At 34.8% G+C, this 25,014-nt stretch overlaps 1 protein-coding gene across 10 annotated transcripts in view; it reads left to right on the top strand.

Annotated features, from left to right (window-relative positions):
- Nucleotides 1-25,014, top strand: part of ERC2 (ELKS/RAB6-interacting/CAST family member 2) — a 542,890-nt gene that overhangs the window by 391,466 nt on the left and 126,410 nt on the right. For all 10 annotated transcript variants that reach the window (XR_008233624.1, XR_008233625.1, XR_008233622.1 and 7 more), the window contains one exon: nucleotides 14,955-15,089. Coding sequence is in view for 1 of the 10 variants with exons in the window: in XM_052777994.1 (XP_052633954.1) it covers nucleotides 14,955-15,089 (135 nt within the window). In the remaining 9 variants the exon portion in view is untranslated. The remainder of the gene's footprint in view (nucleotides 1-14,954; nucleotides 15,090-25,014) is intronic.

Here is a 25,014-nt window from a genome sequence, read left to right as displayed (position 1 = left end):
GGAATGTGGTTTAACTAGGTCACCACTTTATTACACTTAAGAATTATCTGATAATAGAGGTTGTAGAGATCATTCATACTTCTTTAATCCCTTTGGGGAGAACCACTGTCAGCCCCCAAAGCTTTCACATGTGCACCCAACACAAAGGCTTGTTAGTGCTTCCTTGCTATGACTGCGCTGGGCCCGGGGGGGGGGGGAGTGATGGATTCCACACAGTGTGATATATCCACTCTGTTCCTCAGTTTCTTTGAGACATGCCATCTCTCAGTCTATTTCGGATTCACTAGAACTTCAGTGAATGATCAGCTGCAGCATCAAATTTTTTCTTATGGCCTTATTTGTCCCATCCCTCATTTCCACAGCTGTTATACTACTGAAAGAAAGAAGAAAAATAAAGCCCAACTCCTCCAGCCTAATGTGATCATGAAAGGAGAGACATTTTTAAATATTAGAAGATGACTCACTGGATAATGCTAAATATTAGGCCCCCAAGTCCACTCCTGTTCTGTATTATAGAGGAATTTTTGCTTTGAGAGGCAAAATAACATGGTGAGCAGTGATAAAAATCTATATTCCCTTCACATATATCCACAATAGCAAATAGATTTTTGATGCATCTACCTACTCAATCAAGCAGGAAGCCTTCTGTTCATGGCTACAAGAGGCTGAGAACTTATCAAGGCAGCAGGGCAAAGGATGAGAAAAGCAGACCTTTCATGTTGCTCATCACAAAGGTTCTCTGTCTTTCAGTTAGCGATGGGAAAGCTAGGCAGCATGTGAAGCACTGTGGCTGAAAATCTTACTAGCAGAGCATCAGTAAGAGTAGGCTTTCCCTGTTTCACAAAGAGGCATCAGCTGGTAAGAGTAAATGTGTTGCAAACTCCTCCTTTCTGCTTCAGCATCTGCAATTCAGACATTTATTCTGATACATTTATATCCTAGAGGAAGTCCCGTTCTTGATTTGCACATCAAATAATGCATCTCCTGAACATAAAATATCTGATATATCTGTTCTGTGTTGCTAGAAAATTGCTACTATTACAGGTGCATCAATTTTAGGAGATTTCTTCATTAAATGTAAAAATTTTTTCTACTGTGTTTCCGAAGACAGTTGTTTTACTCCACTTATTTTTTCTGTCTTCCTTTTACAATTCCTGTGCTACTTCCGAAGTTCTCCAAATTTTGCTGAGAAGTGTTCTCTTCAGAACCAGACTTTCATTTCACCATTGTGTTAGACCTGCAAAACAGAAGGGCAGTTGTTGCAGTGTAAAGTAGCAGTTAATACGGATTATGTCTTAAATCATGTAGCCAAGCTATTGGGAAATCATTTGTAATTATTTTAGAGTGCTAACTGGAGCTAGAAATTTGCTTGAACATAATTTCATCTTGCCTGGAAATCTACACGCACTGTTGTAGATGTCAGCAATGCTCATATAGAAACAACATCCTACAGTTTCTTTAGATAATCTTGTTATATTTTCCTCATTATACTGCAGACTTCATGTGGTGATGCTGCAATTGAGCTTCTAATTGCATCTGCTCTCCTTATGTCCTCCATGTCTCCCAAGAACATCTTGTTTTTCAAAGACTTGTCATTTTAGTAAAGAAGCAATAATTTGAAATTAGCCTTCAGTGAGGATGAGTTTTACCATTTGAAATAGAAAATATTATTTCAATCAAGTTTTATTTTGTGATCTTTATAGACAGGTGAATGACTTTGGCCTAAATAAGCTGTTGTGAAACTTCAACCTTTGTGCTGTATCATCATATATCTACAGTTTAGTTCGCTTTTTGCTTTTGTTTGCAGTTTGGGGAGTTTCTTTCTCTCTCAGAAACTCTCTGAGTCTCTGTTTCTGCTGCTGTCTCTTTCAGTGGCATCCTAGACTTTGTCATGTAGTTGATAAACTCCAATTCCATATTTCTAGCAATTTCAAATCATGCTGTACTATGGATCATTGCAATGGATAATACTTTAAAAAGCACAATGTTATACTCCAAGCCTAGGATGCTGGTTTGCTATTGCTGTTGAAGTGATGGCTTCAGTGTCCAAGGTAGGATCATCGTAGCTTGGAAAGTCCTCTGCTGATATGAAAAAGTAAGTACAACGGCTTTTTTTGAGAGACCTACAAAGGCTGTTTCTTGAGAGAGAGAGTGGAGTGGTATGTATGTGAACTCATCAGAATCCAAGATTTCCGATTGTATACATGAAATGCCTAGGAATACCCTCTTTGAGGTGTAAGAAGGGAAGTCACTGTCTTTGGAAAATCCTGTTGATGAAAGTAAAGTTCCTAGTGTCAGAATTTTTTTTTCATACAAAAAATATGAATACTCTTCCTTAACGTTTCCATGTGCAGGAGAGAGCCAACTACTGCTCTTTCACCGAACTCTGATGAGGCCAGTGAGGGTTGCAATTTAAGGGAAGGGGTTGTGGAGTTTTAATGGATATACTTCGTAACATTTATAGGTGCTCACCTAGTTGGAATATCAAAATGTTTGCAAATTCATCTACTGCTACTCAGAATGCTGTACAAGAGCAGTGGTGGCTCCCACCATGTGAGGCCATCATGGGCATCAAAAGCCTGCTTCATATTTAAAGAGGTAGGGCACAGTATGTAGTAGATGTCTTAAAGGTTCAGGAGGTCAATTCTATTAAACTCAGTGGAGTAACCCAAAGTATTGAGGTTACTCATAGAATTTTATTGTTATTGGATTAAGGCCAGAAAAACAGATTCTATCGCTGTGCTGTAATGTATCACAGACTTGCACTGAGATTGAATTGCCTAAATGCAAATGTAGCTGCTTTCACCACAGACTTACACTGTGAAAAACTTCTCTAATCATTCTGGTAGACTTCTGAAGCATCCTGGTGTATTTTTCAACTGGAAGCTTCTTGACTTTCCAAAAGCTTCCTTAAGGTTGCTTCAGAAGAATGTTAATATTATGCCACAGGCAATGAGCATGAAAAATTCCATGAGAGGAAAAAAAGTACCAAGAGCTTTTCAATATCTAGGAGTAACAGGCTATTGTCTGAATAGGCACCATTCTGGCAAAGATAAAACAAATACAATGTACTGCCTGCTTAGGCATGAATATTCATCTTAGTGTATCCATGTCATAAACTTGATGTTATTTTATAACTTTTATTTTTAATGTGGTTTGTCTTACAACAGTGAAGTCAGTTAAAACTCAGTTTGGACACAAAGTATTTACTTACAAATGCATGCCCCACCCCACCCAACTCAAAAAGATGCCTGCGTCCTTTTCTTTTTAATTGATCAATTATTTTTATAAATAATTTTATTTTATAAAGTATCAATGTTTTCCACATTGACAAATCTACTGATTTCCATTGCTCAACAGTGCCTGCAGACTGACAAAGGACATCCCAACAGTAATCTGAACTAAAATAGAATTAAACCAGAAATAGGATGTGTTCAAAAAAGAAAGTTTAAAAAAGTCTCAATTGCAAATTTCAGGGTTTTTTTTCTCTTTCTAAATACTTCATGACTTAAATAATGCTGCTGGCACCAAATATGCATTTGAATTCCTTTCTCCAATTTTTCTATTCTAATTTTTCTGGCCTTTGGGAATGTCAAACAGATTGTAAACTACCAAGACATTGATTTTGAAGTAATTTGTCACAATTCTTCACAATGAAAAAGAAGCATCTTAAAGAAATGAAATATATTGCCTTTGTAAGGGAATGAGAACATATGTGATTTATTTTAAATATGAAGCTACAGATGTACATATATTAAAGACAAAAATATTATTTATGTGAATGAGTTGAGCAGTCTTTTTATGGATTGTGACTGTGTGAGTTTAAGTAAAACTCCTGTTATTTCTAAGCTGGAAGAAAAGCATTCGTTTTATCTCATGTACTGGCTTACATTTACAGGTTTTTTTCACATTATATTTTGATAACCTAGGAAAATTATTTGTATCACAATATATCCACCTGTAAAATTAGTTGTGATAATACTGACCTCTATGTTGCAAACACCTTCCCATAAGAAATGAGCGTATTGTAATGATTTAATTACAATTTAGCAGCTGCAATCTCTCAGTTAAATATTTATTGTTTAGTCGTTTAAATAAATGGGAAGCATAGTAATGCACTCCCAGCAAAACAGAATCACTGGAATTGTTTTGATTCATACACCAAATGCTGTATTTTGAGAGGCACAGAACTTTGTAGTAGGCTTAAAAAAACCTTTCAGAAATACAGTATTAGACAAAATCACCACAAGGACTTGGCTGAGTGATTATGTAATATTTATAATCACCCTGGCCAAGATTCTTTTTGAGAATTCTGAGACAGCTATTTTTAGAGAAATTTGTACAGTGATGCAATCCTTCATGAAATAATTAGCTTAAAGTCCATTTTTAGAACATCTCAAGAGATTTTGGTAAGAGCAGAAGACACTGCTATGTTACTGATTCATTCTGAACTTGGATACTGCGAGAAAATTTCCCAGTTGCCTCTTTTCACTTTGGGGATATAGAGCCAAAAATGTAAGTGGAGTTGGCCAAAATGCAAGGTCTTCTAACTCCTTGAGAGCATTTTATTTTTCTTCTCAAAACATGAAATTAGAAACCTTTCCAGTGTTTTCAAGACTGCAGGTGTACAGAATACTCTGGCCAGAGGCAAAGCTGGTGTTTGGCAGTCTTCTCTAGTCTATTAGTTCGCTACTCTATATTTCATCACATGAACATATTGCTAATGAAACAAAAAGGGTGAGAAACAATCAAGGAATTTTAAAAATCCGTGTAACCACAGTTTCTCAGCAAATTAACCACTAGCAATATTTTCTCATGCATGCAATACATAGAAGTATTTCTTGCTAATTAACATCCAAGTATTTCAAAGAAATCTTTCAGCAGCAAAGGAGTAAAATGGAATTGAAGGCAGTGTGTTGCTTTACATACACTGTTCTAGTTAAGTACATCAGAAATAGTGCTAATGTGATATTATGGTGCTGATATCAAGCACTCAAGAATAACAAAATACCCCAAGTTATATTTTTTCCTGTTAGATTAATTCAGCTGTATTGCATTGTGTATTTTATGATATTGACTGTATAAGAAAAATAATAGAAGTTGTTGTGATTGTGATTATTCTGGCAGCCCAAAGCATTCTTCTGCAACACTGTGCATTAATTAATTGCATTTAAGCCCTCTAATGTTTAACAAGTGTGGGAACAAAAGAGTCTTGCAATGCTTTCTTATGGTGTCTGTAGACCTTATCATCTGTAGACCTTGTGATCAGTAGCACTGTCCTGGTATTGTGTTGGTTCCTAATCACTATTGCTTCTGTTTCTGATGCTGTCAAACTAAGTTAATGTTTCTGATTTCCTTGAATTTCACAGGTGGCAATATTATAGGAGCACAGAATACTACATCATTATTATTATTATTATTATTATTATTATTATTAACATAGATCTGCTTCAGAGAGAGGTTTATTGTACTGTTGAGTCTAAATGTTACTGCACAGTAAATAGAACCCATGTTATGAAGCCATTCACATGGGTACTGCAGACATGTTTGACCATTGTGCTATTTCTTTCCTCTTCTGTTTATACTGTTTACTGTCACTCTCACAATATTGGTCTTACTCAAGCTTTAAGCACCTAACTGAGCAAAGGAGTAGTCTGAGACCCTTAAGTTTTAAGAGTTTTATTTTTTTACAGTTATGCTACACAAGCTCTTTGTTTTATTTTGGGCAGGTAAGAATAGATGTTCAAATAACTTCATATGTTGAACTCTCATATGAGAAAAATCAATCTGGTTATTTTTTCCTTAAAAATTCTCAGGCAATGTAGCAAAATAGCTATTAATCTCTGATTTTAAATGTGTCAGTTCAGACTCCATTGATGTCAATACAAGCAGCCCATGCATTCAGTGACCGTAAATTTTTTTTACTATCTTAAAAATCCTTGTAGTTTATACTTTTCTATTAATTAGAAATATCCTAAGGCAACATTTCTGCATGTCTTAACATTGGGTTTTATTCCCTTCACTTGTAATCTGAATTTTGAATCTGTATTTTGAATCTGAGTCTGTAATTCTCAATTTTGCGAAGTACAAGCAGCTTAGATATAAACCCAATGCAGACAAATTAGTGTAGGGGTGAAACAGCAGAGTGCCACTTCGCCCTATAGCTTAACGCAGCAGGCTCCATATGGCACAAGGTAAGAAAGAGAATGTGTCTGTGTAGCTAATAACCTTTGCCTGATCAAATTAGTTAATTCAGAAGAAATCTTCTGTGTTGGAAAAATACTGAAAATGTTGGCAGTGCTCACACAACACTTTTCACACATTCTCAGTAAGATTTGACAATTTATATTATAGAAGTTGAAGGACTCAGGTCATAGCTGGATATGGCATCACTTTTTCCTCCTTATGCTCTCAGGAATCCAAATTCTTTCAGATGGTATTTTTGCACGAACATTTTCCAATGAGAGGGGCATTTTTTGCCTTGTAGCCTACAGCAGTCAGACTCTGAAGGCATCACAGGCCTGGTACATAAGTCCTTTCCTGCTTTGTAGTTGGTGATCTACTTTAAACTCTGTTTCTGTTTGTTCTCTGTTCAGAGCTTTTTCATTCTTGAAGAATTTATATCATGTCTTAAGCATGGCCATGGCTAATGGCACCCTTTTTCACTGGCGATAATCTCATTGTGAACTTATACTAGAACCTCTTAATAGCTATAGCTGTCATAACGCACTTTGTTCAGACAAACAGTTTAACTTCACTGAGACTGAAAATCTTAAATGGAAAAAGTAGGTAATGCAGATATAAAATAATGTATATATTAACACTGGAACTTTTGTAATTTTTGATCTGGCTGGCTTGATAGGTGAAAATGGGTATTAAGTATCTCAGATAAGAATAGTGAATATCTCCATTATATAAATGCGTGAACTCCTAAGCCAAAAAGTTTTGGTTTTTTTTGTCCATGAGACATTTTTGAAACAAGTGCCTAAGTTCTATTACAAAGTACTCCATGATAATAAAGCTAAATATAGTTTAACACTTGATCTCAAGTACAGTGCTAAGTAGTCAGTTATTAAAAAAAATTGTAAAAATTGTGTGTAAATTTTTTCTGCTCCTGTGATGGTGGATAAAACTTATCATTTCTACAATCTAGCATCAAACAAAGATTAGTTATAGGTAAGGTGTCTCTATAAAGCATAGCAAGACAGTGTTGTGATGTTATCTCCATTTTGGTCCATATTCCAATATACCATCCATGTGTTGAAATTTATGTTTTATTTATCAATTTTTACTGCATATAATGGAAGAAATGTAGTAATTTCAACTTAGGCTATATTTTGTATATGATACAAATGAGAGACCTGGGCTTCGTAATGAAATTGCAAAACTTACAGCGGAAAAGGACTATTCGGACATTAAAGACGCTGAAAGACAATCAGTGCTACTAACCAGAGATTTGCAGTTTCAAAGGTCTTGTTTAGTTACTGAAGTTTCTGATTCATGTCTGGTTTTAAATAATTATTATGGGGATGTATCTTTTTAATGAGTTATTTCCTGTTGTAAAAAAAAAGAAAAAAAACAGAGAACCTTACCTTCTTACGTTGCTTGTCTGCATTTAGTAGGACCTGGCCTGAGATGTCCTCAGGCAGCTACTGTTTCAGAGCTTTAATTATGCTTTTTAACCCACTTCTTTGTGTCTATGTTCTTACATACTTCTATGTAATTACCAAGTTTAGCAGTAGGACTCAGACAAATACTTTTAGCATGACTTTAGCTATACATTACTGAGTATGCTGTATTATTACAAGATATTTCCTGTGCTTCAAGCCATACTTTTTATTCACAGAACTTAAAAAGACTTCAAAAACACAAACTCTAAATGCAGAGACCACAACTAAAAAGTCAGATGGACCATGTTCAAATCAACATAACTTTGTTCAATCACAAGTGTCAGGAAAGTTGAAATTTGGCCTTAGTACTTTAGATAAGTGTCTGCTTGGCACTTGGAACTGCTGCTTGTCTCAGTCTGCCAAGTGTCTAATATCCCAGCTGGTGTTTGTGAGACTATTATCCTTCAGCTCATGAAGAGGGAGACTTACTATGAGCTCTAACTTCTTTCAGGATAAGTCAGTCACATTTTGTAATCTTGCAAAGCAGCAGGTGTAATGGTTGTTAATATCAGTTAAATATTATTCTAATTGAAAAAGAACCAAAATATATGTAAAACTTTTATGCTCATGTTCAACATGAACAAATTATCAGATCCAAGTCTTTGAAAAGATCTACACTGGAAGCTGCTTTCCATTGCTGCACAGGAGCCAGAGTATCTAATCTGAACAGCAATTGCTTTTGTATTTCACCTGGGAGGAAGGTTGGATTTCATGAAAACTTGGAAAATACTCAGTACTGTTTCTTAGCCCCTATTCTCTGTCCTGTGAAACTGGGAGGGCAGACAGGGCCTGAAGAACAAGTGTTCTGGTTACATGTGTGTTACAAATGATAATAATTGTAAGATTTTAGTGTAAAACATCACATGAATTAAGTTTAATATATAACTAGATATACATGGGAAAAAGGAAAATTTATATGCTTTTTTAGCCTAAAAACTTTACTGTTCTTTACTTCATATGCAACAGTTGTATCATTAATGAGGTAAAAAATAAAAAGAGTTAAATGAGGAGTAGCCAAACTTTTCTCCAATAAGCTATCATGCACACTTTTAGCCTGCATGCATCCTGTCTCTCACACTTTCCAAGACAAGTCATACACTATAACAGGAAAAGAAAAACTTGCTTATTAGCCCATTTGGAATTTTAACTGGGAAAAAAATAATTGTGTTTTTCAATGGAGGCAGGAAACAAAGCAGCAAAACCCATGTTAAAATACAGTTAAGAGTAAGAATATAAGAATAGATTACATTACAGGGATGTTATAAAAAGAAAATGCATAATTAAAGCACTCAGTAAAACATAACTCTACCCCATAGTGATGCATTCCAACACCCATACGGTTATGATTATGATAGTTATTTAGCATCTGGAGTTCCTAGTTAGTTACCATACTGTAATGTTTTTGTTATCTTTTGGTTACTGATGAGTGCTTGCAAACTTATAGTCTTCATAAGTTAAGGTTTTTTTCTGTTGGAATTTTCTGGTATCTAAAAAATCACTGCATAAGCAACAAAAAAAAAATCCTGAATTGAATATTATCATATATATCTAATGATTGAAGACAAGAGAATAGTTTATTTTGGAACTAATTAGCATTATGTTGCTAGTATTATGCTGTTAGAAGTGACCTGAATAATTAGCATAAAGTAATACAAGCTCTGGAATACTTTGAAGTATATTGAAGTATGCTGAAGAATATTGAAGTCCACTTCTTCCATGCAGCTCTAGTATTGGCAAAAGATCCTTCAAAGCAATGGCCAATTAACAGATCCTCTGGCTTGTGGAACAATGACGCAAGGCCTTCTGTCAAAACCATAGTTGGTGGATATATTTTAACAACTTGTCTCATTTAATCATGTGTTGATTCAAGTGTGCTACCATTAAAAAGAATTGAGAGCAGTCGCAAGGTTAGACTTTTTAAAAATAATAGCCTTGGAATTATCTTTTTTGCTTCATCTAGATAATTAGTGAACCAGTGCTCAAAAACCTCTTTACATGGCATTTAATTTTAATTTTCAATGTAGCCTGTGATGACTTATTTGGTCTTAGAAGTGACCATAAGGGTTACTTAGAAACACAGCATTCTGTGTTGCCTTCTGAAATGCCTTTTGTAGCTACTTTTCAAGACTCTCTTCCTGTTACACAAGCGTAACAGTCTACATTGTGGAATATTTTGTATTTTTTAATGAACAAATATATTCTGTTTTCATAAGGTCTTAATTTTGTGCAAACTGTTATAGTCCTTTAACAGATTGTGAGTGACAAATGTAATTTGGTGAACTTTAAGGATATTTGAGGTGAAGTACAGCATTTGTTGTCCAACATTTAATTAACTGTCACTTGTCAAATAACAAATCAGCTATAAATTGTATTCTGTGGCAATTAGCAACTTTTTGTTGTGTAGCAGTAGAAATTATAAGAAATTCTTCATTTGTCTTCAGATGATAACAGTTTTCAAAGAATGTATAAGAATATTGTTCTGACCTGAAAACTGATTTTATTTGGAGAGAGTGAGTACAGAGCTGGCTTAATTAGCAAACATTTTGTTAACCCTCAGCTAATGGAATTCAGGCCTGAAGCACTGGATTCATACTGGAAAACCACTTGCAGTTGCACATGCCTTCATTAAATCCAGCTTAATTCCACTAAGTTTATGCAACTTCTGGATAAACTTTGTGAACTGTATAGTCTTAAGCACACAGTTTTTTAGATCCTTACCTTCTGTATTTCAAAGCTTAAACAAGATTTTATTTGTGTTTTCTAAAATTATTGACTTAGGGGAAAAAAGCTTAGATTAAGTCATGTATTAGTAAAAATCAGGAAGACTAGAACTAAACGTCTACCACATGAAGATCTCAAAGTGCTTTGTGGAAATATTAGCGTGCTTATTTTCAAATAGTGAGATTGCAAGAAATAGAGGTTCTGTGTCACTGAAGACAACAAGAGGCCATTGCAGAATCAAAGCTAGAATGTGGGTCTCTAGATTTTAAATTCCATGCATTAATAATTAGACCACAGGATATCTCCAGGATAGCTTGTAGGCCTTATATCTGCCTCCCTCCTGTATTATATAGGGAAAAATCCTACCCTATTGAAAGTGAATATTCCAGAAATGTTTCAAATTCCATTTAGTGAAGAGAGATTGAGAAGAAAATCCAAAGGAAAGTAATAGCTATTGAATGGTATTACACCTATATCCCAGAGCAACAAATCTTACTATTTTTCCTCATTTGAACCTCATTCATGAGAGTTTTGTTGTTAACTTGATCCAGATGACAGATCAAAGCATAGTTCCCTCTTGCCACCTTGCTAAAATATTTTTTAAAAGACAGTTTTAATATTATAGTTTTACAGTTACAGATTGCTGTTAAGCTATTTAGTCTGTTACCAGTCAATCAAGGACTTTCATTTCACTTCAGTAGATCCTTACTTAAACTTAACAGAATTTTAGGAGGACAACAAATATCTGTCAGTTTTCTTACAGTGCTAGATCATAAATTCTTTGGTAAGTGGGTTAAAAATTCAGTTACACATACCATTCATGACCTTGACATCTTAGCAAACAGTGATATTGAATGATCAAAGACAACTGTTTCAAGCCCTAAGGGTTAATATACCTGTGCACCTAGATTTAAGCTGCTTTTAATTCCTCTATCATTCCTTTATTTCAAAATAGATGCAGTATTTGTTGAATGTAGTCAATAAATTTAAAGAAAAAAAATCTGAGGAAACTGTTTAGGCTAAAACTAATAAGGCTATACATGGTCTGTAGAAGATGCAGTTAATTAATTGTTCAATTTACAAGTTAACATTTTTTTCTTTCCTAGTATAAATCCCAATTAAAACCTGCTCCTTCTCAGGTGTGGGCTTGGTGTTCAGCAGGCATTTTCAAAAAGAACCATTGGTATGATAACTTCATTGTCAGAGCTGTGGCTATGTAAATTTTGAGAAACCCTGTTTTCTGGAAAACTGTATCAATAATAATAGTTTTAGAGGAAAAAGTGAATAAAATTTTGAACTCTATAATATGACTATTTCAGATACAGAGTAACTTGGGCAGAGTAACATATGATGCAAGTTAGATATGGCACGGTTTAAATGCGTCTACAATGATCACTCTAATTTTCATGAATTGAACATTCCAAGACCGAGTTTCCTGAGAAAAGTCATATTAATAATCCGTTGTGCTTTCAAAAGTAAAATGAGAAGAGGTCTTGGATGTTTTTGAATAGGAAATTTTCAAGTATGCTGAAGATGTTGCAGGAAATGATGGCACTGCCATGTCAATAGGTAGTATTTTTCCCTTGCAGTCAGTACTGAAGCAGTGTCCTAATGTGTTGATATGGGACCCAGACCATGAGGATTTACTGTCTGATAAACCAACATCCTAAAATGTATACGCCTTTCTGTGTGTTTGTGTATGTGCTTGTATGTAGCTGTAGGGGTGTGAAGCCCTGGGGTCCTGAACGAATTCCAATGTGGTTAATTAATTTCTTCCTCAAATAAAAATATACCTGGCATTTCAAAGCCTACTAAAGATTAAAAGAGTTAGCAAGGGAATCAAACAGAAGTAATATTACAGATTTTTGTTTAGAAGGACTTGAAAAGAATTGTATTGTTCCTCTGAATGGCTTTACTTTTGTTCCTCCTCCAGAAATCCTTCTGCTCATCCTCCTCAAAAGTCCCGCTCTTAAAAATTTGAAATCACCACCATTGTTCATACTTCTTAAGTCAAAGCTAAGCATACCTGGAAAATACAGTTCAGTGTGGAAGTATAGCACTCTGACAGTAGCTAAAGCAAAGACAATCAGAACCTCAAAATCATATTAGTTATCATTGTGAAAAGCTAACAAATAAAAACAAAAATATTTTTTAAAATAATATTTTGCAAAATATTTAGCATCATTTTAAGAAATTAATGACAATCACAAGTCATGTAAAAGTTTGGATGGTTTGATGATCACTTGAGTGGAAAAGAAATTCTCATTTCACATTTCTTATATATTTTGCTTCCAGAACAGGCACACTAAAGGAAGCCTATTACAGCATTAACATTTCTTTGTGCACATTTTACTGCAATCTGGCATCCAAAAGGAAGAAACATTAGAAGTGGTTTATTTATATTTCAGCACCAAATTAGAAAGATGACATCATTCATTTACAGTTCTTATCCCATGACATGTCTAATCCCCAACACCTCATTACAGGGGACACTTTTAGGATTGCATATATCATCTTGTTTAACTTTTGCATTCTTTTATGGAATACAGTTGAAAGGTAGGAAATTTAAGGCTGTTCATTGATAAGAAAATAAACTAATAAAATGTTAGGAGCTTCCCCAATGAGGCAGGATATTACAGTGTTTACAGTAAGTGGGTTATTATTTGTCTATTAATTCTCCATTTTTTCCACTCTTTTGTTCAAAAGGCCTTCCTCTTTGAATCTAAAGACAAACAGACCAACTATGATGATTCAGATTGAGTTGGTCTTTTGGCAAAATCAGTAGAAATTCATAGCTGAAATTCATACAGCTGTATGCTTCTGTCTTCTTATCTGGGAGAGAGAAAATGAAATTGTTCCAACTGTGCAGAAAATAGTATTAAAAATGTGAAATGATACCATATAGTGACAGTGTCAAATGAATATTTAGTTTGCTTTTTTTCCAGATCTCTTTTCTACTTTAGAAAAAACATTAAAATTGGTGAATCTAATAGCAGTCTCTGAGTTTTTACATTTTCTATTAAAATATACTTACCAGTGAAATTTTCCTAATGGAGATTTTGATATAGGATTGTTCTTATAGGAAAATCAATTTACAATAGTCCTGGAAGTAAATTTACCACATACTAGCTATGGGACACTAGCTCTCTCTTGGGCACTTTGAATTGGAAGCCAGTTAGACCTGTTAATATAGGAACTTACCCAAACAAATGAGTTGTGCTTAAATTAATCTGTTTAAGCTGGTCCTTTAGAACTCATTAGTTTAGGCAAAGTCCTGGGGTAATGTGTTTAGCCAGCATCCTCGCTGGAGTTAGCATGAATCCTGCTACCTTGGAGCATGGGAAGAACTAAACTGTGATTTAGTTTAGTTTGTGCAAGATTTGTGCTTGACCAGCTCAAATGATGTCCACACAGGGAATTGGCACAAAGTAGATAAAGCTTCTTCAGGAACAACCTTTCTCCTATAGAGTTCAGGTGAGATTTTTGAAGATGACATCAAGTGTGTTAAGACTGCTATCTTTCCCTCAGTCATCTGCATGATATTAATTGTATATGTCTCTAATTGACTCTTCTAATTTTGGAAGAGGTCTTTGAGAGTTGACAGCGTTTTCTTCTGGGTTTTGTTAGTGCAAAAATAAGTAAAACTTGATTAGAGGTTAACAAGTTTGCCTGAGACAGCCTTCAGTCGTACTAACAGAAAAAATCCGTACTGTATCCACTGGTATTGGGCAATTGGTAGTAAGGTTTTTTTGGTGTTATGAGCAAGGTTTGAATTATTCCAGTCTATGTATTTCATGGTATGGCATAATTGTAATAGTGATAAAGAGCAGCGATGTATCTTGTTATCTCATAGTGACATAGATTTTATTATCTATACACAGCAGTAGCTGAAGTGTTGATCTTTTTTTCAAGATCTATATCTAAGACTTACTTTAATTCAGTAACATGTGTCAAGTTCCATAATCACTTATTTCTCTAAGTGCCTGTTTCTGTATCAGTTAGTTTGCAGATTCTTTTAACTAACTGTTTAGCAGGGTGATCCTTGTGTACAGTTAAAATAATTAAGCCAAATAGACCTTTTAATATAGCTATTCATGATTGTTGTTGACATGCCTCAGTAGCTAACTGTACACATTTGAAGGACACTTAATATTCCATTCAGTGAGATTTTACAAGTTAATTGGCAAGATATAATAACAGACTGGAAAAAAATAGGAAACTGTTCTAAAACAGTAAATTTAGAAAAGCTGAATGTCTTTGTTGACACCCTTCAAACACAACGTCCTTGATCATATCCTCTTCTGACTTTGTGCAATTCTACTCGTGAAAACTGAGACACAAGATGTGTACCCATACTTTGTTCGCTTTTTCTATTTCTGTTTCCTTTACTTTGTGAGCCAGCAGTCCGGACTTCTATTGTTAGATCCTTACAGCTACAAAAACAAAAAGAAAAAAAAAAAGAAAAAAAAGAGAGCTTAGAAAGAGCTAAGATCTTCCTAAAACACTGTTAGAGTAATATATTCCAGCATGTAATAGAATTGTCTCACTTTACATCTTAAACAGACACAAAACAGAATGAAACTGATGGCAGATAACTACGATGATGACCATCACCACTACCACCACCATCACCACCACCACCATCATCGATCTCCTGGGAGGCCACAACACTCTAACCACAGACCCTCTCCAGATCAGGTTAGTCACCTCTTTTTTCGCCTTCAGTTTTATAATTTTACTATTTTGATATTTCAGGATAAAATAAATACTCCAAAGAAATAATAAGCAAGTGATATGTTCTTTGAACTGAAACTAATAGTTCTGGTATTTATTTCCATCCCTGAAACAATTTAAACATTTTGGCCTTTTGTCTGGTGTCTTACATTTTTCTTCCCTATCTTTCTTTAGAAGTTTTGCAGCTATTTTCAGCATTTTATAACTCAACTTTTTCAGTAGAAAATCAGTGAAAAATTTCCTGCTTAGTGATTACTAGTGATTTCAGAAGTATGCACGTTTTGTAATAATTTTTTTGTTTATTTAAAGTAAATGGATTAATCATTAGTATTGAAAAACCTGTGCAGCAGTTCCCTTTGGCAACTTGTAAACCAATGGTTCAAAACTGTTTTTGAAAGTATCTTTCTGTTGAAGCTTTCAAATAATAGATATAGCTTAAAATCAATAGTGATGCATTTTTAACTAGGCAAGAGAAACCAAATTCCTGAGATGTTTTAGTTTAAAAATGCTTAGTAATTCAGTACTGTTCTTCTTAGAATATTCTTCTTAGTGTCCTGTGTTTCAGAAAGGGCTAATAACTGTCCTAACAACATGGTCTTCTAAAGTATGTTAAATGAGCATGCTAGCATTGAACATTTTCTCCTCCACCGAGGGTGAAAAAACGTCCATAAGCCCAATACTGTGTTGATTTTTTAAATTTCAATATCTGTTTAGAGAGAAATACAATTTAAAAAAAATTGTAAATATGTAACTAATTTGCTTTTATTGATAATATTTTAGAATATTAATGATATGAAAGTTAAGTGAAAATTAAAATACAAGTTTACTGTCACATAGTTTTAAATTAATATTTACACTGTATATATGTTTGGAATGAGGAGGTCGTGATGTTCTGTGGTTTATTAGCATTCCAACACTTTGTCTTTTGGAATACTTTAATGTGGTTTTTCAGATAATGTTGCTGTCAATAGGCAGAAATTTGCTAAGTGTCCAGCATGCATGCTCAGTACTTCTGGTTGCTAGATAATTGGGTGAAGCAGACATCTTGACCAAAAAGTTTATTATTTTGATGTGTTTGAAACAGATGTTTCCAAACAGAAAATGCCACACCTTTTATTTCTGGAAAACTTAAAGACCAGATCCACCAAAAATAAAGTATCTGCTTTAATTTTATAGTTGTCATACTGAAAATAATGCTGTAGTACTGCTATAGCTATAAGTACTAATGTTATAGTTATAACTAGTTATCATTATAAAGTTATAGTATTGGAAATAATAAATTCTTTAATTCATAATGTAATTATATAAAGTATACATTATATTTTTATATATACACACCAAAATAGTACTTCAAATTCTAGTGACAACTTTATCTCATCCTTAAAATGCCCTTCGGCCAGTGAACATGTTTTCATAATTGTTTTCTGAGGTGTCTGATACTGCTAAAAATTTGTTATGGTAAAAAATAGCACGCGTGTGTGTACATGCATGCATGTATGTGTATGTGTGTATGAAATGCTAAACCACAAGAAATGCAAATGAAAGAAGCTGAGCCACAGTAGATGAAATTTCAAGAAACAAACTTATATTTTGAAATTAAAACATATATGTAAGCTGTGCTGCCAGCATGCCATTGTTTCCAGCTGATACTGGGTGCCACTGTTCCACTTTGAAAGAATGTGCTTAGTAAGTGGAGAGCTTGTCAGTTATGGATGGAGTCTGGCCTGAAGATGACTTTCAAATTTTAAGGTAGACTTTTTTTCACTCTGTGACTCTCTAGCCTACTACAATGAGTGAGAGTTGAAAACTGTAGGAGTTTTAGGAGGAACTCAGTCATGGTAGGAAAAGGAGGAAAGTTATCCATGTATGTATTTGTCTGGAGTAGGAAAAGCAGTCTATAGAGGCAAGTAACTCTTTTTTCAGGTAGAGAACCCTGGGGAAAAATAAAACATTGCTTTTATACAAAAAATCACTGTTTGATACTAAATTAATTTATAAGTTCATAATGTCTGGGTAGAAATAAAAGGGAAAAACATTGGTGAAAGTTACAACGGGGATGTATGATAGACTACTTAATTGTGAGTGGGAGACAAAGAGGCAAATCATGCTTTTTTTAGAATGACCAATAGAGTTGTACTAAAGACAGGAACTGGTAAGTATGAGAAAACTCAATTTCTTGGATACGAACTAAAAAGAAAAAAAAAACCAACAAAACCCCAAAACCTGAACAACAGAACACAGAATCCTTCAAGTTCTTGGAATTTGTTAAGAACAACTTTTTCTTTCAGAAAGTGGAGAAGGGTATTAAAGACTTGTTGTCTTGGTTTTAGTTCTGTTTCTGATTAACAGAGATAAGTTGGCTGAGTTTACAAAAGAAGGCAAAATTGTCTGAAAATGACCACGAAATAAAAAAAAGGGGTTGGCTTTGTGTAAGGAATAGAATGAGAAAAACAGAATGAAGGCAAGAGATGTGAAAAAACAGGTAAGAACAACCTCTTTGTTACTGAAACCCAGACACTAGTTTCAACTAATTCAAGAAACCCAAACTTGTAAAGAAAATTTGAGGGACAAGACAATGTAACAGAGCTAATATTTAGTGAAGAAGGTGCTTTTCAATGCACAGTAACACGTTATTCAGGGAAAAGAATGGTTAGGAAGCGTAATGAGGGTCTGTGTCAAGACATATTCAAAAACTTAAAAAACTTAAGAAATTATATGAATGATGGAAGTTGGTACAAGATTAAAGATAGAGCACACAAAATACTAGCTATTTTACTAGTATTTACTAGTACTAGTATTATCAGTTTTACTCTGAACTATTTATGATTATATTCAACAGCTCTCATGTAGGATATAGCAGATCCTTGGAGTCTTGAGGAAGGCAAACTCTGTTCTCATCTTTACAAATAAAATGTATGGGGATTTATGAATAAATATTTTAGACCCTGGAAATTGTGGAATAGATTATTAACCAGTGAATCAATAAAAAGCCCGTAGACCTTTTACTGTTCATTTTCAGTAGCTTGATGTCTGTATCAGGCTGCATGACATTATCTATTTATCCATCTCAGTGTATATCAGATCACTTCATACTTGCTTTGCCCTTATCCTGTTTTCCTAATCATCAACTGGTGGTTCCTATCCTAGACCAGATAAACTATTTTTCTGTTACATTCTTGAAGATACGAGATTGTTTATCAATATGTACTCACTTTATTCTTGCAATCTTTCCTAGATGACAGTTTTGGGCCACTCTCTAAAACAGAATGCAGGTCTAGATGGCTGTTACATGGCATACCTATCCTATATTTAGTCTGCCTGTATTTGTCAAGGACAAATTATGTCAAGCAAATCTAATTTCCTTTGATAGGGTAACTGGCATTGTGGCTAAAGAAGAAAGTGTAGTTGTGACATACTTTGTAAGGCCTTTAATGCTGTCCCACCATATATTTGTAATATGCAAATAAATACATGAATTTGTAATGTAATTAACATTTAATGTAAAATGCATTGCAATAATAAAAGCTGTAACTACAAGTAACACTATTTTAATTAATTATGAAATCACCATGAGATTGGTGTGCAACTGATACAAATAACATGCTACAGACAAATTTTCTGTTACTCGTTGTCAGACTGGAGGGACAGTTATGGCAGGGTCCCAAAGAGGTCTGTCCTTTATCTGCTTCTGTGGAGTTTTTGTTTAGAAATTATTTCAGTGATGAAATAGAAAAAACCATGAATGTTGTTGATAATGAACCAAGCTGCAAGAAGCTGCAGGCATAGTAGGAGCAGTTAAACTGCTCAATAAACTGCTCCACTCTCAGTAAACAGGAGAGAAAGTCTAGACTAAGTAATCTGAAATTCAGTAAAGACAAGTACATTTACAAGGGAGAAGTGGCAGGTACTGATGTGGCAATAGCATGGAAAAAGGAATCTGGATTGCACAATGGAATACCATTGCAATGAAGTTTCATCTAATTCTGGGATGGATGTAATACTGGAAAAGAAGCAGGAAGCAATTCTTCTGTTCTTTTGAGCACTGGTGAGACCTAATCTGAAAAGCTGTATACAGTTTTGATCACCATGCTTTAAGAAAGATAGACACATTAGAAAGGGACAAAAGGAGAGCAACAAGAATGATAGGAGTTTTAGAGAACCTGACCTATGAGGAAGGCTTAAAGAACTGAGTTTGTTTAGTCTAGAAAGTACTAAAGGGGAGACATAAGTCTTCTCATACATAAAATGTTGTTATAAAGACGACGATGATCAATGGTATTCCAGTGCCCAGTGGAGAAAGAGTAGCAGTGGTAAATTTAATTTTACCAAGAATAACTAGGTTAGTTATTAAAAAAAGGAAACTTTTTACTATGAGTCTAATGAATCTGTAAGTGGAAAGAAAGTGCGGACATTCTTTCATATACATGTAATGGAAGATCCTTTCTTGGAGATTTTTAAGAACAGGTTAGATGAATATCTGTGGCACGTGATAATAGCTTTATTTCATCTTGTGCTGGTGCATTGGGCTTGGAGTAGGTGTTCTGAAATACTGCCATCCCTAAATTTCCACAGGCTCCATGAACAATGGATTACCCCGCCAAATACTTGCTTGCAAAGCAAGAAAATAGGAGATCCATAGCAAAATCCTTGCTGAAATAGTCTTTGAGAACAGCACAGTCAATGATAATCATGAGTGAACTCTAGTCATTGCTTTAGCTTACATTTTTCAATTATGGATTTTTTTTTTTTTTTACTTTCTGTGTTGTGTTAGTTACCTTTCCATACAGCATTCTTTTGTACAGCAATATGATGGCCATGTGCCCTACAAACCTCTATTTCCCATTCAATAGTGTATTACACATAAATTCTAGATATGTGTTTTTTGATGACCATAATCCAACATACTGCTAGTGGTTTGAAACCACAGAATAAACTGAGAAAATAATAAACTTGCAAATCATCAGAGGGCATTTTTAATTTTGTAAGGAGACAAGAAAGTGGTGCATGTTGTAACATAAATGCCATCTAATTTAGTGAATGCTAGGGAGGGTTTTTGAAAGTCTTCTCACAAATTCTGAAGAGAAAGAGATAGTTGAACATGCAGTGTTAATCTTGAAATATTTCTCATTTCTATGGGTAATACTGGATTTTCTAATTTATATGCTACATTTTTATTGAGAAATACATCTATGTTACATATATAACTGTAAAAGTATGTACATGTCCATTTGAGTACATGTTTATAACAAAGAGTAAGACATTTCCCACTTCCTGATGTAAAACCCTGTATATATGCTACTGTGAGTCTATACAACCTTTAAAGAGAATGGTGTACCACCAGTCTCTTGGAAGGAAAATGCACACACAGCCTGCTTGAAATATGCATACTTTTTACATGATGCTGTTCAGTTCGGGTATTGACGTTTTGTTTTAATGATCATGTTTTTGTTTTAACTGTTACTCAGTATCATAACCCGCTATGGGCAGCATGTGGCAGCATGGTTCTAGATGTAGTAAAGGGTAGGATCTCTGACTTCTCTTGAAGGAACTAGTTGGGCACTTTTTTCAGATGTAATGGATGTGTTTAGGTCTTCTGGCTGCTGCTAGAGAGCAAAGCCAAGTTTCCAGCCTCTTCTTGCCTTTATTCCCTCTTTTTTTGCTCTTCTGTTTAGGGAGAGGTATAGGTTGGCAACCATTTTGCCCTTGTATGTCTGGACCTAAGCTCTGGGTAAGATGTAAGAAAACTTCACGAGCAGTAGGAAAACTCTGACTCTCCTCTGCCCATACACATGGTCATGTTACAGTGAGTCATGATGTGTTCTCTAGTTATGTTGGTGCATCTGATTTTTATTTGATATAAATAAATTTCTGGGGATTGAGTGCTGCCACATCAATAACATTGCAATTTTAACCATTTTTACTAGTCTTTAAAGAACTTGGAAAAAATGATAATTTTGCAGCTTTGCACTAAAAACTTAAATTTATTCTCTTCAGTTTTGGCTTAAGAGTTGGCAATCTTTCTTAAATTCCACCTGGAAACATTTTGGCAGTCAGTGTGTATCCTGGAGTGCGGGTGTAATACTCCTAGCATGAAAATGAGCTTAATAAGCATTCTGTACTAGTTTCAGTTTCCAAGGAGTTGTAATATGTAGTCCCTTGTAGAGTGCATTACAGTAATCTAATCTGGATCGTTGCATCCAAGATCTATCTGGAACACAAAAACCCCATGGCTAAATAAATTTGAACTTCCAGATTTAGAAGTTGTCCTGCCCCATAGTATAGACTTCATCACAAAGCCTACTGTCCAACTCCCTTCCTCTCTTATTTCTCACCTCTACATACTTACTGTTTTTCCTTAAAAACTTTTTCTCTTGGCCTCAGTTGCCCACATCATCTTTCAGTTTTCTTCCTTGTATTGAAAATGTTTTGAAGGAAGTGCCTGTGTCACACAAGTGACTGTGTGCTCTTGAAGAAAATTGCTGTTACTGTTGAAAGTTGATAGGAATCAGCACATTTGTATTCCCTGCCACAGCTGCCTTACTGTACTGCAGTTCTTTTGTCATTTTTTTCTTGCACTTTTAGTGTCATGACAGACCTGTAAGTTACTAACCAACAGGGAATTCTGTCTCACTAACCAAAAGTCTGGTCAAATTGAGACATCTCATTCCCTTTGGTTTTCTAATCTCAGAAGGCTTTCTGCCCCTCTGTATTTGTAACCTGTTCTGAGTTTCAGGCTCTGGCCATCCATATTCACTTACTATTAATTTCCATGGGCACTTCACGTTCCTTGCTGTCTCTGAATCAGTCCTTAACTTATTGGCACATATGACATCCCTAACTCTAGGATGGTCTCCACATAACAAATAGCATTCTTTTGCTATCGCCCAGGACTTCAAGTTCATGAGATCTTTGCTATGTGGTTGAAAGGTCCTAAGTTCAAGCTACTACTTATGGACTACATAGTAAAAAACTGTACTTGATTATTTAAATTAAAAGCAGCATCTCTACATAAAAAAGGGACTTAAAAGAAGTTGTGTAGGTAATCTATGACATGTATGTGTCTAGGATATACTTAAGTTAGTTTGATGACATTCTTAATAGGAAGTTACGCTAGTTGAGAGGGCATATGGAAGAACTTGATTCTGCATCCATGCAGTGGAAGGCTGAAGGTATAACATCCAAAGAATTTTCATACTTTAGGACTTTATTGCCAGTCCTGATGATTATAAGAACTATCAAGTCTTCTTACTTCCCATAGTACTGGAGATTTTTAAAGACATAAAATGTGAGGTGTTTCTCATCTCATGAGTTTTCTGAATTCCCAAGCTATAGTTGAGTCAAAGGTGAATGCTTTTCTCCGTGGTCACCAGATTACAAATATATTTTAATTTTGTTTTATGATGAGAGATGATATTCTCATAAAAAAGAATCTGATTTTTAGAAAAATATGAATATCACAGGGCGTGCCATAAGGCTGTAGGAACTGGCTGCTTTCCAAAAAGTTGGCCCTATTCTTAGAAGCTGTAATTGAGGATGGAATGTCACATGGTGTTGTAAGCATGTAGCATGTCCTTTTACATCTTTTAATCCAGTCTGGCTATGTTGAGATTTTGTTCCTATTTAAAACATTTTTGATGGCCCTTCTACAAGGTGGTGGTGTTTAGAAGTAATTTGTCACAAACTCACCATCAAGTTTTCCATTACTCTGAAATCTTAGCAAAGAGGCCTAAAAGGTAGTTCGAGGTTTCTGAATTATCCTCTTAAGGAAAAGTACTCCTCATTAGGCCAGTAATGGCACAGTGTGTATCTATGAAGCTTCCCTTACTGCCACTCTCCAGTCAGAAAGCCAACTTTTAAAGAACTGATAGCTGTCTTAGTATTAAATACATGTCATTTTAAAAAGACTTTTGAAAGTATGCTGGTAAACTCATTCATTTGAGAAAAGAAATCATATGCAATGATGCACCAAACTTGACAACAATCTGTTGTGAAGTAGGAGTATGCCACTTCAACTTTTTGAAGAAGACCATGTGCTCTCCAAAAAAAGTGTTTATTGATTTGTAAAGTGGTGACTGGTCTTGGCAACAGGTCTTTGTTCATCAGCTGGAACTGCTAAATATCCTTGGAGTTGCTGAAAGATGATATGTGAAAAACTCTGAACAGGTCAGATGGGATTTTGTTTGAGGTGGATGACTTTGAAATCAGAGCCACAAGACAGTCAAACAACGATTATTATTTTAGTGTCTGGATCCTGATCTGCAAATCACTGTATTGATCCATATGTAATTTTAGGGAAAAGGAGTGCATGCTACTTTGTGTATTTTGGCAGCCCTGGTTGTTAGCACAATGCCATATATTCTGTGGCCATACTGGAAAATTACCAACATCAAACTCCTGCATAGGCCTCAGGAATATTGAAACTGGGATTTGCCTTTAAAAAACCCACAAAACCAAACAACACAACTTAAAAGGAGGACAAACATAAAACAAAACAGATTATTTTAGCTTATTCAAATAACCATGGTTATTTGAAAAGCGTAAAATTCTTCAAATTTCTTTAGGCTGTGAGTAGAAAGTTCAATCTGAGCAGAAGCTTAGTATCTGGAAAACTGAAATACCATATTTAGGAGTTTTCTGCAACATTAAAGCTTTGTCTTTTAGTTGTTCAGGAAAGAAGAAACAAAAATAACGGGAAAACCCAAAGCACCAGTGATATTTTAGTATATAAAAGGAGTGATATGATATAGCTGTTTAATGCAGTAAGTTGGAGTTACCGGCTCCCTCCCTGACCCAGATTTGTTTAATATTCTGTGTGTTTCTTTATCCTGTATGTTTACACGTTGTATTTGGGCAGGTGTGAGCTTGCTCTTGTCTGTTCACTAAATGTATGTGAACTTGTTCTGCTGGTGCCTCAAGCTGCAAGGAAGCACGCAATTGCATTAGCACAGTGCTGAGCCTGCACTAAGCTCATTGGAGTCACATGGATTTATTTAATTTAGGAATTTGGGCAGGGCAAGGTTTGCTTGTCGGTACATTCAGTATAAACAATCCCAGGCATATCCACTGTAAATAACTAGTATTGTGCTGAATTAATTAGTGTTTTGAGATCTCAGGATTGCAGTGCAAATTAGTCATATAAATGCTTTCACATTTTTAAGTATTTCCTCTAATTTTTCATCTTTGCTACACATATTCTCCCTCCGGAAGAACGATCTTGTGATTCATATCACACATTGTTCAGACTTGTTGAACTGAATGCAATAAAATCTTATTTGAATCATGGTCACCATTAAAAAGTCAATTTTCTGATTAAATTGTATGCCATTATCTTAGCTATATTGTTTATTATAAACACGCTACCAAATGGCAAATACTTCTCTTCTAATGAGGATGTAATTTCTAAGCATTTCCCAAAAGTCAGCAAATGTTATCATATGCTTATTTCAGTAGATACAGAGAATTTTTCCTGCCTCTGACATCTATCTAGGTATTTCTGTCTACATTACCCTAAAAAGAAAACTGAAATAGTCTTCCACAGAGGCTTGCCCAGATTTTGATAATAATATGATTGGTTTCAAACCTAAATTTCATTGTAGATTACATTGTACTTGTGATGGAACAAAAGAAAGAGCCTTGAGATTTGGAAGAGTCTGCTCTGAGTTTGAATTTGTATTTCAGGGATACTCTAGTGCTTGATTTTGGTATACTGCCTTTTTAGAGTTACAAACATTATGCTCTACTCAAGGTTTCTCATTGTAAGTAAAAGGCAATAGAAGTTTGTAATATTTGTTAATGCTTTTGTTATTCCTACCTCTTAACTGTAATTATATCATAGCCAGATGATTTTTCATATACCTTTTAGTTATATTAAATTTGTAATTTGACTAAG

This window comes from Harpia harpyja, chromosome Z, assembly GCF_026419915.1.
Source record: "Harpia harpyja isolate bHarHar1 chromosome Z, bHarHar1 primary haplotype, whole genome shotgun sequence".
NCBI lineage: Eukaryota > Metazoa > Chordata > Aves > Accipitriformes > Accipitridae > Harpia > Harpia harpyja.
Note: the sequence above shows the minus strand (reverse complement) of the source record. Positions and strands in the feature narration are given on the sequence as shown.